General features: G+C 41.7%; 1 protein-coding gene across 1 annotated transcript in view; it reads left to right on the top strand.

The window, feature by feature from the left end:
* rxfp2a (relaxin family peptide receptor 2a) overlaps positions 1–11,880 on the top strand; it is a 43,080-nt gene extending 31,200 nt beyond the window's left edge. Inside the window, exons 12-19 of the mRNA XM_072445870.1 lie at positions 786–857; positions 929–1,000; positions 1,932–2,161; positions 3,474–3,619; positions 4,696–4,791; positions 6,211–6,379; positions 10,132–10,350; positions 11,169–11,880. Of these exons, the coding sequence (XP_072301971.1) occupies positions 786–857; positions 929–1,000; positions 1,932–2,161; positions 3,474–3,619; positions 4,696–4,791; positions 6,211–6,379; positions 10,132–10,350; positions 11,169–11,425 (1,261 nt within the window). The 3' untranslated portion in view covers positions 11,426–11,880. The remainder of the gene's footprint in view (positions 1–785; positions 858–928; positions 1,001–1,931; positions 2,162–3,473; positions 3,620–4,695; positions 4,792–6,210; positions 6,380–10,131; positions 10,351–11,168) is intronic.
* The last annotated feature ends 620 nt before the right edge of the window (positions 11,881–12,500 follow it).

Consider the following 12,500-nt stretch of genomic DNA (forward strand, 5'->3'; position numbering starts at 1 on the left):
GCATTTAAATAAAAACTCAATTAGTGTAAAAAACACAACATTATTTCGTACATTTGTCTGTGGGACAAGGAACTGAAATAGCCAGACACAGCCAGTTTCTTTCGGGGAGATGGTAAAGAGCTGCTCAAAACATGCTTTTTCTTTGTGTCCTTCATCTCAAGCCAAATTAATGTAATTCCACCACTGAATGAAACTGCTATTAATTATTTAAGTCTAGCCAAGTCTGACACAACAACCTTGGTTTTGTCTCTGCTTACGATAATTATGCAAAGGAACAGGGAACTATAATTGTATTAGGAGGTGAACTTGAACTTTTCTGTAAGGCAAGGTCATTTGTAGAGCTCAATTTGTATACAAAGTAGATGTATTAAAATCAGAAGAATAAGAGATAAATTATCAATATAAAATTTACTTTTAAACGCGTCATATGCGCTGCTAAACAGAATTGTTGGATTTGACCGTTGTCAGAGTAGATTCATCTTGTCCTGAACACATTTAACATCAACAAAATACATGCATTTAAACCAGTATTTTCAGTTATTGCATCTTCGTCTGCGTTTTCTGGTTATTTGTGTCGTAATATAAGGCACTTTTGACTTCTACAATGAATTAAATGACCTGTTGTTTGTATTGTATTTCCTTTTGAGTTTTATAAATGTTATGATGATTTTCCACACTTATTATTCAATGGTGTCTAAATTGAAATATAATCCATTGGTACCTTTCTAGGATGTATTACCGCAGTTTTAATCATTACATTTGCCAGCATGCGTTTGTGGTTGCAGAAATATTTCCCACAATCCTCTGCTGCGTATCCACTCCGGCCACTTCAACCACCTGATACACCTCCAGTCCCTGTAAGTAGAATCACTCTAGACAGATAAAGTACTTTCACTGGAGTTTACAGCTGAGTTATGGTGCGTTTAAGGGACCTGGAGGGAATCGAAGTCCAAAATATTCAGACCAAGATGTTTCTGCCCATGAAGAACCTTTCCTACATGTGAGTACAAACCTCCACATTAAACTGGCAGCACTAAAACCATGTACAAGCAAAATATAAGCAATGATTTGAAGCTATAAAATCACCGATACACAAAATTCTCACATTTACTGTTGATGAGTTGCACTGTATATTCTGTTTAATTAAATGTATTGAACAACAGCTGCCTCGGCTCTTCCAGAATAGTCGATTTAACTAACAGAAGGTTAGATAATCAAACTATGAGAGAATCAAAAGCGGATTAATCAACGATGACAGTTGGATAACTGTCCCAGAACATCTCCTGTTCTTAGACCCTCCTTCTTGTCAAGGAAAAACTACAAAAATCCTGTGGGAAAAACCTCGGTGAGAACCACAGTGAAGGACAGCGCCTACTCCGACACACGGGCTGCAGATGGTTCAGGTGGAACCAGAACCAGCAAGGCTGTTCCTCCAAGCAGATGAGGAACAGTTCATTTAGTGTAGAGAGTGTTGCTCCAAGCTGTTGAGGAGCATCAGGTCTAGATATCAGGGTTGTGAGATGGGGCTTCATGGAGCAGCATCAGCAGTGTTTGAAACAGAAGCACTCACAGAGGGGAGTGGAAGAAGGAGAAAAACATGTGAACAACAGTGAACAGACGGGTGAACTAAAATATGAAATATTGTTGATGGGAAAGGTAGTCAGAAGCAGAGGATAGTGCTCAAGCTGTCATACTTGCCCATTATAGTTGCTCCTAGGCTGGGAAACTGTAAGTTTTCATTTCTGTTCCTAACTGGCCTGACCATAAACTATTTCAAGCCTGGTCTTAAATGAAGAGTCTGAGTCGGCTTGTTTAAAACGATGTATTCAGGAATCAAACCCAGGACCTTCTTGTTGTGCGGCAAGGTTTTGCTATTAGTCCATGTCACATTACTTATTTTACAGCTCAAACCTTGTGCTTTCTTATTGCAGTTACTTCAAAACATTCAAGTACTGTTCGTATGCCCCCCACGTGCGCTCCTGTAAGCCCAAAACTGACGGGATTTCCTCCTTTGAGGACCTTTTGGCGAACATGGTGCTGCGGGTGTCAGTTTGGGTCATGGCCTTCATCACCTGCTTCGGAAACCTCCTCGTCATCTGCATGAGGTCCCTGATCCGCGCCGAGAACAACCTGCACGCTGCCTGCATCAAAGTGCTCTGCTGTGAGTTCATCTGAGGTCACACCAGGGTTTGACCGACGGAGTTCAACAGTCAGACTCCAAAACACTTATTTACTGCTTTAGCTCACTTTACTTTAGTTTACTTATTTGTTTTATTTTACTTTACAGGAACATTGAGACACTTTAAATTCATAGACTAAATACATGTTGACATGTGGTGTCTAAAGGCTTCTAGATAATGAACATTTATGGATGAAGACATTTTGATGTAAAAAGGCCACTGTCTTTGTTAGAGTCTGTATAGTCCAGATAATGATGATAATTATCAAAACACAATTACGCTTATTTCATTGCGAGCCTATAATGGGCAATTATGCTGTTACATAAATCATACTGTCCTTCCTTCTCCTTGTCTTCAGAGCAAAAAACACAACAGAAAGGAAGGAAACAATTAGTTATTATGGTACAAGTTTTGTTGACTGAACCATGTCGTCAGTAGTTCAATTATGGCAGATCTATTGGCCTCCCATTTACTTTGGATTTACTTATATCCTTAGACAGAACTCTTTGTCCCCATTGAGCTCTTGTTGTGACAGCAGCAGTTTTTTCTTTCTCTAATTCCCATCTGTGAGTGTCCTTGACTTATACTTGGCTGAGTCGTTGCATTTAAACTTAAACTGTGCATTACATTTACAGTATCGGAGCAGGGGAGATTTGCTTTGGAGCATCGTCTTTGGAACCTTCTGATGGGTCAAAACTTGGACCATTGCACAGCCTTTTTGTGTCTTAATTGACTATTCAAAATACACTCTAATATTGAAGTCAAATTGTTCGATTTAAGTCCATTTTTGAACAGTTAATTGCATTTGTTTTATTCCCTTGTACTTTACGTTGCAAGTTACATTGGTATTTTCCCCATTGTGAACTTATTTCATCTCAAAGCTTGGTAATCCTCACCATAAACTTAATTTAAGATCTGCAAATCGAAGAAAAATAACATCCCTCTCTACCGAGACAAGAAAACTGACATTATCCTTTAAACATTATGTCAAGTCATTATGCAACTGATACAGATTTTGTGCCAGAGGATTTGCGGTTCCATTTAAATACCAGGACACGTCACACAGCACATTTCCTGTTTCGTAGTCTTATAAATATGACATTCAGACAATTTAGACATTTTAACACTGTTGTTGTTGTTGTTTCCTAAAGTTTTAGAATAGAGAGGCACTATTCATATATTTTCTTCCACTATTACTTTCCCACTCAAATGATATCTTTTGGAGTACAATTTAATGAGTTCACCCAATGCCTGGCCCTCCCTTAAATAGACTGTTTTTTGTGGATTTTCCAGGTGCAGACTGTCTCATGGGAGTTTATCTATTTTTCGTCGGGATTTTTGATGTGAAATTTCGAGGACAGTACAACCGTAACGCGCTGATCTGGATGGAGAGCATCGAGTGTCGCACCATTGGATTCCTGGCCATGCTGTCATCAGAGGTAATGAAATATCAAGGGTGAACGCAATGGACCCTTTTGTACAGTGCGGGGTGCTGTGCAGGGCAAGGCTGCAATTCATCTGCAGTAGATTAAACTTATTATTCTTGCACTGTACTTTCAACTGCTGCGAAACTTTCCAGGCAATGCAAAAACACTGACAGTTAAATATAGAAAATGATATAGAAGATGATAAAAAGCTAAAATTGTATGAAGTTATGTATTTACAGACCAACAGTTGGTGTCCACTTGCAGCTTTTATCATATGACTCTTTGAAATGTATTACCTGAAGCAGAATGTCATTACCACTCTCTCATATCACCTTTTTGCTCTTAAGCCAGAACTCCTTTTGATTTTCATACTTTCAAAGCTATTACCTTTCAAAATAATTACCTTTTCCACATTTTGTTATGTTGCTGCCTTATTCCAAAATAAATTTAATTCATCATTTGCCTCAAACAATACGCCATAATGACAACCTGAAGACAAATGACAAATGTATTAGAAAAGACCTTTGCCACCAATCACAGCCTCAAGTCTTTTTGAGTATAATGCTACAAGCTTGACACATCTTTTTATTCTGGGCAGATTTCCCCATTCTTCTTCAGGTTGTTTGGAGAGCGTCAGTTCACAGCCCTTTTCAGATCCTGCCAGAGATGTTCAGTTGGGTTTAAGGCTCTGGCTGGGACACACATTCACAGTCGTCCTGTAGCTGCCCCTTTGCTGTCCTGGCTGTGTGCTCGGGGTCTTGTCTTGTTGGAAGATGAAGCAGTCTGGGGTCCAAAGTGCTCTGGAGCAGGTTTTTATCAAGGACGTCTCTGTACACTGCTGTGTTTATCCCCTTTATCCCCTTTATACCCCCTTACTTACACACATGAGCTTTTATTTTTAATACATCTACAAAGAATTCTTACAACCTTTTTTCACAATGTCATTATGGGGTATTGTTTGTATTGTTTGAGCCAAATAATAAATTTAATCAATTTTGAAATATTCTCAGATGCACTGTATGGAATGAGGTGTTGAACCATAATTCATGCATTTCTTTTAAATAGTTTTATGAACTTGTTTCTCGCAGGTGTCTGTCCTCCTTCTGACTTACCTTACTTTGGAGAAGTTCCTCGTCATTGTTTTCCCCTTCAGTAATCTGCGCCCAGGCAAACTCCAAACTGGGGTAAGACACGTTTTACTGTGGACGTTCTTGACTTTTATCATTTTGTCATTTTCGGTATTTGGTTTGATGCCTGGAAATGGGTCAAGCCAGAGTACGAGACTTTAAGCCACACAAACCGTCTTAATGTGTAAATGCAGTTGGTTGGATTTCGAGGCCTTTACATAACTTAACCGTGCTTTGATTGATTTGATGATCAAGATTCCCCTGGATTCTGAGCATGTCAATGTTGGTTTATTTTAGAAAAAACAACATGTTCCAAAATGCTTACAGCTGCTTGTGAAATTGTAGTTGTATCGGATTATTATAATGTTTATTTATACCGGGAGGGCCCTTAGCTTCTCCTAGAGTTTATCTAGACTCGATAGTTTTGAGATTAGATTTTCTGGCCTTCTTTGTGCAAAGGGAGAACAAAGGCAGTGTTCCATAGTAATAGATACTTTCAGTTTCTATTGCGAGATTAAAAACACGAGTTAAACAATTTACTATTCATGGATAACAACAGCGACCGAGGTTCAAGAGTGACAGCTTCAGGGGACTTTTTTGGATCTATAGAGAGCAACATATTAAAACTTCACACTGTTTAAAGGCCTCAAGAGAGAGAGGAAATATTTGATCATCTCCTTTATCCTCGTGTATTAGAGTCAACAACAATAGATGGAGCAGCACCATTAAACATATTTCCAGAGTCAGCAAAGTGCTGGTTAAACGCGTCACAAATATATTTTTTCTTCGTCAGACTAATTGAATCTTTAGTCATTTAATTTGGTAAAGCAGAGTTGTGTGAGAAGGATTAAACCGATTGCCAACATTTTGCAGAATTGCCCTGAGATTCAGTGAAAGTTTGAACACTTTTGTCCCCCAGGCAATATCCAATACTTAAAGAGCTACATTACACATATCTAGACCCGTTTACATGCTTTAACTTTTAACCATTCTACCATGAACAATAAGGTCAAATAATCATTGCCTTTGATGTAGTGCTGTCCAATGAATGCAAAATGTGGAAATTACTACTCCAATAACTTTTTGGAAAAAGTGTAATTAGAAAATAAATTCAGTTCTGAATGATGGGAGCACTTGTTCTGCTTCACCAAACCCGGAACAAAGCCTCTTGTCAAATCTACAGTGGCATAAAACAGGATTCACAAAACTAAAAGTATATTCCACCTCTGCAGTTTTATGTTGAATTAGCACACGTTTCACTTATGACGTAAATAAGTTGAATTGGTATTTTTTAAAACGGAAAATAGGAGCAGTTTGTTTCAATCTTTTAGTTAAATGACTGTACAATCTGACAAAGGCAATGGATTGTATGTGTTTATTTGTGGCCTAAACGTACAACACATACATGTACTTCCTGCACTTGCAAACCTACTACTTTTCATCCTCAACATAACCTGAGTTTGTCTCTGATTCCAGGTGGTCCTCTCTTCCATTTGGCTCATGGGCTTCATAATTGCCGCGGTGCCTTTAATGAACGAAGACATATTTGGGAATTACTACGGTCGTAATGGAGTCTGCTTCCCTCTGCATTCAGACAGACAAGAGAAACCCACTGCCAAACTATACTCCACTGGAATCTTTCTAGGTACGTGAAAGAGCAATAACGTCATTACGACAAGAAACAAATGTCTTCACATGGAAAGAGCAAACATTTTCTCCTCAACGTTAATGTGTTGGAAAGAGAAAATGCATATTCATTCAATCTGGCGAATGTGATATTTATACCATATTGTACCAACTTCATTTAGAAACCACTTCAAAAACTGGACAACTGACTTAAGTTTTGTACATATAACATAGAAAACACAGACACAAATCAATGTATTAAGTGTTAAATCCTGGGTAAAGGAATCAAGCCCAAAATGTGCCGTTAGCAAATGTTTAAAAGCAAGGAATCTTTCTGGAGCTTCTGTAAAGTCACGCTCTGAGTTTGTAAGTTGTGCTCCCTCAGGACTGAAGTCAGGCTGGGGTGACGGGAGAAGTGGTGCGCTCTGGGAATGTGTCAGAAACAGACAGGTTTGATCATTAGCAGCCTCACCCTGACTAAAGAGCAACATGTTAGTTAAACTGTTATCGGTCTGTGCACTTTCGAGGTCCATTTGGGCAAATTGCAGTGTTTTGTTGCTTATGGTTTATTTTATATAACTATTTAACAGTTGTACATAAACAGGCGACAGTGGTGACAGTTTGAGATTTAATTAATTTCATTTAAATAGTTGAAATAAAAAGATTCACATTGACCACACTTTTAGACGTTCCACATGGACATGCACTTTGTCATCACCCTGACCTACAAACAGAGGAGCGTGACCTACAAACAGAGGAGCGTGACCTACAAACAGGGGAGCGTGACCTACAAACAGAGGAGCGTGACCTACAAACAGAGGAGCATGACCTCTAACAGGGGAGCGTGACCTACAAACAGAGGAAACAGAGGAGCGTGACCTACAAACAGAGGAAACAGAGGAGCGTGACCTACAAACAGGGGAGCGTGACCTACAAACAGAGGAGCGTGACCTACAAACAGGGGAGCGTGACCTACAAACAGAGGAGCGTGAGCGTGACCTACAAACAGGGGAGCGTGACCTACAAACAGGGGAGCGTGACCTACAAACAGAGGTGCATGACCTCTAACAGGGGAGCGTGACCTACAAACAGAGGAGCGTGACCTACAAACAGGGGAGTGTGATCTACAAACAGAGGAGCATGACCTCTAACGAGGGAGCGTGACCTACAAACAGAGGAGCGTGACCTACAAACAGAGGAAACAGAGGAGCGTGACCTACAAACAGGGGAGCGTGACCTACAAACAGGGGAGCGTGACCTACAAACAGAGGAGCGTGACCTACAAACAGAGGAGCATGACCTCTAACGAGGGAGCGTGACCTACAAACAGAGGAAACAGAGGAGCGTGACCTACAAACAGGGGAGCATGACCTACAAACAGGGGAGCGTGACCTACAAACAGAGGAGCGTGACCTACAAACAGGAGAGCGTGACCTCTAACAGGGGAGCGTGACCTACAAACAGAGGAAACAGAGGAGCGTGACCTACAAACAGGGGAGCATGACCTACAAACAGGGGAGCGTGATCTACAAACAGAGGAGCGTGACCTACAAACGGGAGCGTGACCTACAAACAGAGGAGCGTGACCTACAAACAGGGGAGCGTGACCTACAAACAGAGGAGCGTGACCTACAAACAGGGGAGCGTGACCTACAAACAGAGGAGCGTGACCTACAAACAGAGGAGCGTGACCTCTAACAGGGGAGCGTGACCTACAAACAGAGGAGCGTGACCTACAAACAGAGGAGCGTGACCTACAAACAGAGGAGCATGACCTCTAACAGGGGAGCGTGACCTCCAAACAGAGGAAACAGAGGAGCGTGACCTCTACAAACAGAGGAGCGTGACCTACAAACAGGGGAGCGTGACCTCTAACAGGGGAGCGTGACCTACAAACAGAGGAAACAGAGGAGCGTGACCTCTACAAACAGAGGAGCGTGACCTACAAACAGAGGAGCGTGACCTCTAACAGGGGAGCGTGACCTACAAACAGAGGAAACAGAGGAGCGTGACCTCTACAAACAGAGGAGCGTGACCTACAAACAGAGGAGCGTGACCTCTAACAGGGGAGCGTGACCTACAAACAGAGGAAACAGAGGAGCGTGACCTACAAACAGGGGAGCGTGACCTACAAACAGGGGAGCATGACCTCTAACAGGGGAGCGTGACCTACAAACAGAGGAAACAGAGGAGCGTGACCTCTACAAACAGAGGAGCGTGACCTACAAACAGGGGAGCGTGACCTCTAACAGGGGAGCGTGACCTACAAACAGAGGAAACAGAGGAGAGTAACCTCTACAAACAGAGGAGCGTGACCTACAAACAGAGGAGCGTGACCTCTAACAGGGGAGCGTGACCTACAAACAGAGGAAACAGAGGAGCGTGACCTCTACAAACAGAGGAGCGTGACCTACAAACAGAGGAGCGTGACCTCTAACAGGGGAGCGTGACCTACAAACAGAGGACACAGAGGAGCGTGACCTACAAACAGGGGAGCGTGACCTACAAACAGAGGAGCGTGACCTACAAACAGAGGAGCATGACCTCTAACAGGGGAGCGTGACCTACAAACAGAGGAAACAGAGGAGCGTGACCTCTACAAACAGAGGAGCGTGACCTACAAACAGGGGAGCGTGACCTACAAACAGGGGAGCGTGACCTACAAACAGAGGAAACAGAGGAGCGTGACCTCTACAAACAGAGGAGCGTGACCTACAAACAGAGGAGCGTGACCTCTAACAGGGGAGCGTGACCTACAAACAGAGGAAACAGAGGAGCGTGACCTCTACAAACAGAGGAGCGTGACCTACAAACAGAGGAGCGTGACCTCTAACAGGGGAGCGTGACCTACAAACAGAGGAAACAGAGGAGCGTGACCTCTACAAACAGAGGAGCGTGACCTACAAACAGAGGAGCGTGACCTACAAACAGGGGAGCGTGACCTACAAACAGAGGAAACAGAGGAGCGTGACCTCTACAAACAGAGGAGCGTGACCTACAAACAGGGGAGCGTGACCTACAAACAGGGGAGCGTGACCTACAAACAGAGGAGCGTGACCTACAAACAGAGGAGCGTGACCTACAAACAGAGGAGCGTGACCTACAAACAGGGGAGCGTGACCTACAAACAGAGGAGTGTGACCTACAAACAGAGGAGCGTGACCTACAAACAGAGGAAACAGAGAGGCGTGACCTACAAACAGGGGAGCGTGACCTACAAACAGAGGAGCGTGACCTACAAACAGAGGAAACAGAGGAGCGTGACCTACAAACAGAGGAGCGTGACCTACAAACAGGGGAGCATGACCTACAAACAGAGGAGCGTGACCTACAAACAGGGGAGCGTGACCTACAAACAGAGGAGCGTGACCTACAAACAGAGGAGCGTGACCTACAAACAGGGGAGCATGACCTACAAACAGAGGAGCGTGACCTACAAACAGGGGAGCGTGACCTACAAACAGGGGAGCGTGACCTACAAACAGAGGAGCGTGACCTACAAACAGAGGAGCGTGACCTACAAACAGAGGAGCGTGACCTACAAACATATGCGTATAAGAGTTATAAACGACTTAAACACCCCTTAAAAAATGCTAAAAGGACTTTGTGGGCTTGGTATAAAAGAATCAAGAAATCTAAAGGAAACAACATCTCACTCCTTGTTTATGGCTTGTCTGTTTCTAATAGTGATTTAAAAACAGGCTTTTTTTATTCCCCCTCAACTAGAAATGTTTTACTTTGATCCTTTTGGTGCCCTACGCTCTTCTCCAGGTCTTAACTTGGTGGCTTTCCTGCTGATCCTCTGCTGCTACTCCAGCATGTTTTACTCCATCTATAAAACCGGCCTGAACGCCACAGACCTGAGGAGCCGCCTGCACAAGGACGTGGCTGTGGCCAACAGGTTTTTCTTCATCGTGTTCTCTGACGCCCTCTGCTGGATTCCCATCTTTTTGGTGAAAATACTGTCTCTCCTGGAGGTGGAAATTCCTGGTAAGACACAAAACAATTATCATAATACTACATTTTGCAAGAAATTGGCAATATGTTTAATGGAATATACTTTGATTTACTATGATAATTCAGTAAAAAGCTTGAAAGTACCAATTAATCATGCTTTTTCAAAGTTTTTTCTGACTGTGTGTTTGTTTTTCATTGTGAGGAGACAATTATGCTAAATCTACTTTGGCGTAAGATTTAAAAGATTGTTTTGGGGCAGGTGGAAATCAGCACTGCAGTTTTCTCTGTCTGCAGTAATGTTTATTTCAGTTTGTTCTGGATAAATACCTAGTCTTGTGCTAGCTGTTTTTACTTTATTTTATTCTATTATCATTATTTTATTATTATTATCATATTTTTATCTTTATCCTTATCTTTTTATTCATCCATTTTATTTTATTCCCCCCTCCATTCCCTATTAAGATAGGAGAGGAGTTTTTGTTAATAAGAGTTTTTTGTTTTGTTCATAAGAGTTCTATTAAGAGTGTGTTTTTGAAACTTCCTATAATCTGTCCTTTCCTCCTGTTCTACTGCGTTGTAACAACGAAATTTCCCCTTGTGTGGGCATTAAAGGATTATCTTATCTTATCTTAAATATTGTGACTTGAAATGTCCAAAATAATGATCCACATGTGTCATAGTTTATACCTATATAGCATATAACTATATCAACAACCGTCATATTTAAAGTACAGTTTAATACTAGTTTCACGTTCAGCCTGGACTCACATTTAATTGCCCAATGGTTGAATTGAGCTATATAAATCAACTTTTCTTTTGTTCTTGGCTGTAATTCTCTCCTTCCTCTTTAGGGACCATTTCCAGTTGGGTCGTCATCTTCATCTTGCCCATCAACAGCGCCCTGAACCCCATCCTGTACACGCTGACCACCAGCTTCTTCAGAGAGCAGGTGGAGGTGCTGCTCTGTCGCTGGCAGCGCAGACCCACCCTGAAAAAGGACAGGAAAAGCCTCACCTCCTCCACAATATTCATGGAGGCGTCCCGAGGATACCCGCCCCCGGCCTATCTGCAGCAGGTGTCATTGACGGGCGACCCGCGATATGCCTGAACTGACTGTCAGAGGCGCGACCGACCGGGCTAAGCTAAGACTTTGGAAATACATAAGCTTTAAGGATGCTGGGCTGGGCAGAGTCTCTTTTCGCTCTGAACCGTTTCCATGCAAGAATCACAACAACACGGTCACTTTCGCTCTCGCATGTCGTTTTGGTATTTCGCTTCGAGGTAAAGAGAAGCAAAGACGAAGAAACCAGCATAGCATCCACGCGTCATCCCAGGGATATTCATTGTAGGTGTGCTAAATCAGAACTCTTTTTACGATGTTGTACAGAGTCGCCCTGAAATGAAATGAAGCAGCCAAAAAAACGTCTCATCACATCAACTCTGCAGCGAAATGATGAGGAGGATTCAAGAGTTTATAAACTATAGGCCGGGATCAGGTTTACAGTAAACACAATATACAATGACACCGTTTTTTATGTACTTCAAACTTAAAATGTAGCCATGAATGTATTGTTTTGTTGCTTGAGTAACTATGTCTATTGACTGATAAACCTTGTTTCAGATCTGTTATTGTTATGTTTCTTAATGTAATGTCAAAAAACACTGTCTTGTTTTCTATTTCAAGGCTTGATATTAATTATCACAGGTAAATTTGAATTAAACTATCTTCTGTCTTTGTATTTTGAATTGTAGATACTTGCAACTGTCAAAAGTAGTGGACATTTTAATTCAAGCATAATGTAATTTCAGTACATTGTAATAATGTCATAAATGAAATACAATTCTATGCACCAGCTTTATATTGTGGCTAGTGAAAATCTTATGTATATGTATGTATTATATTTGTCTATTATTCAGCAAAGTGGAGTTAATGTCAAGCCCTGAATCTGGAGTCATTATTTGCTGTTATTTATTCTCTCTGTTTTAAGTTTACAACGTCTATGCTCCACTTTCGGTACAAACTTTCAATCACTTGTTCTGTTATTGTACTTGAACAAAACTGGAAAATGGTCCATTTTAATACAATGATATACAACTAACATTTGAACTGTTTTCTGTGTTTGTGTGTTTGCATTGACAGTGAAAACTTGCAAAAGGGACAACGACACAATATTGTGCACTGA

This window comes from Eucyclogobius newberryi, unplaced genomic scaffold, assembly GCF_026437365.1.
Source record: "Eucyclogobius newberryi isolate DKJ021-1_F unplaced genomic scaffold, fEucNew1.0.hap1 SCAF_15, whole genome shotgun sequence".
NCBI classification, from domain to species: domain Eukaryota; kingdom Metazoa; phylum Chordata; class Actinopteri; order Gobiiformes; family Gobiidae; genus Eucyclogobius; species Eucyclogobius newberryi.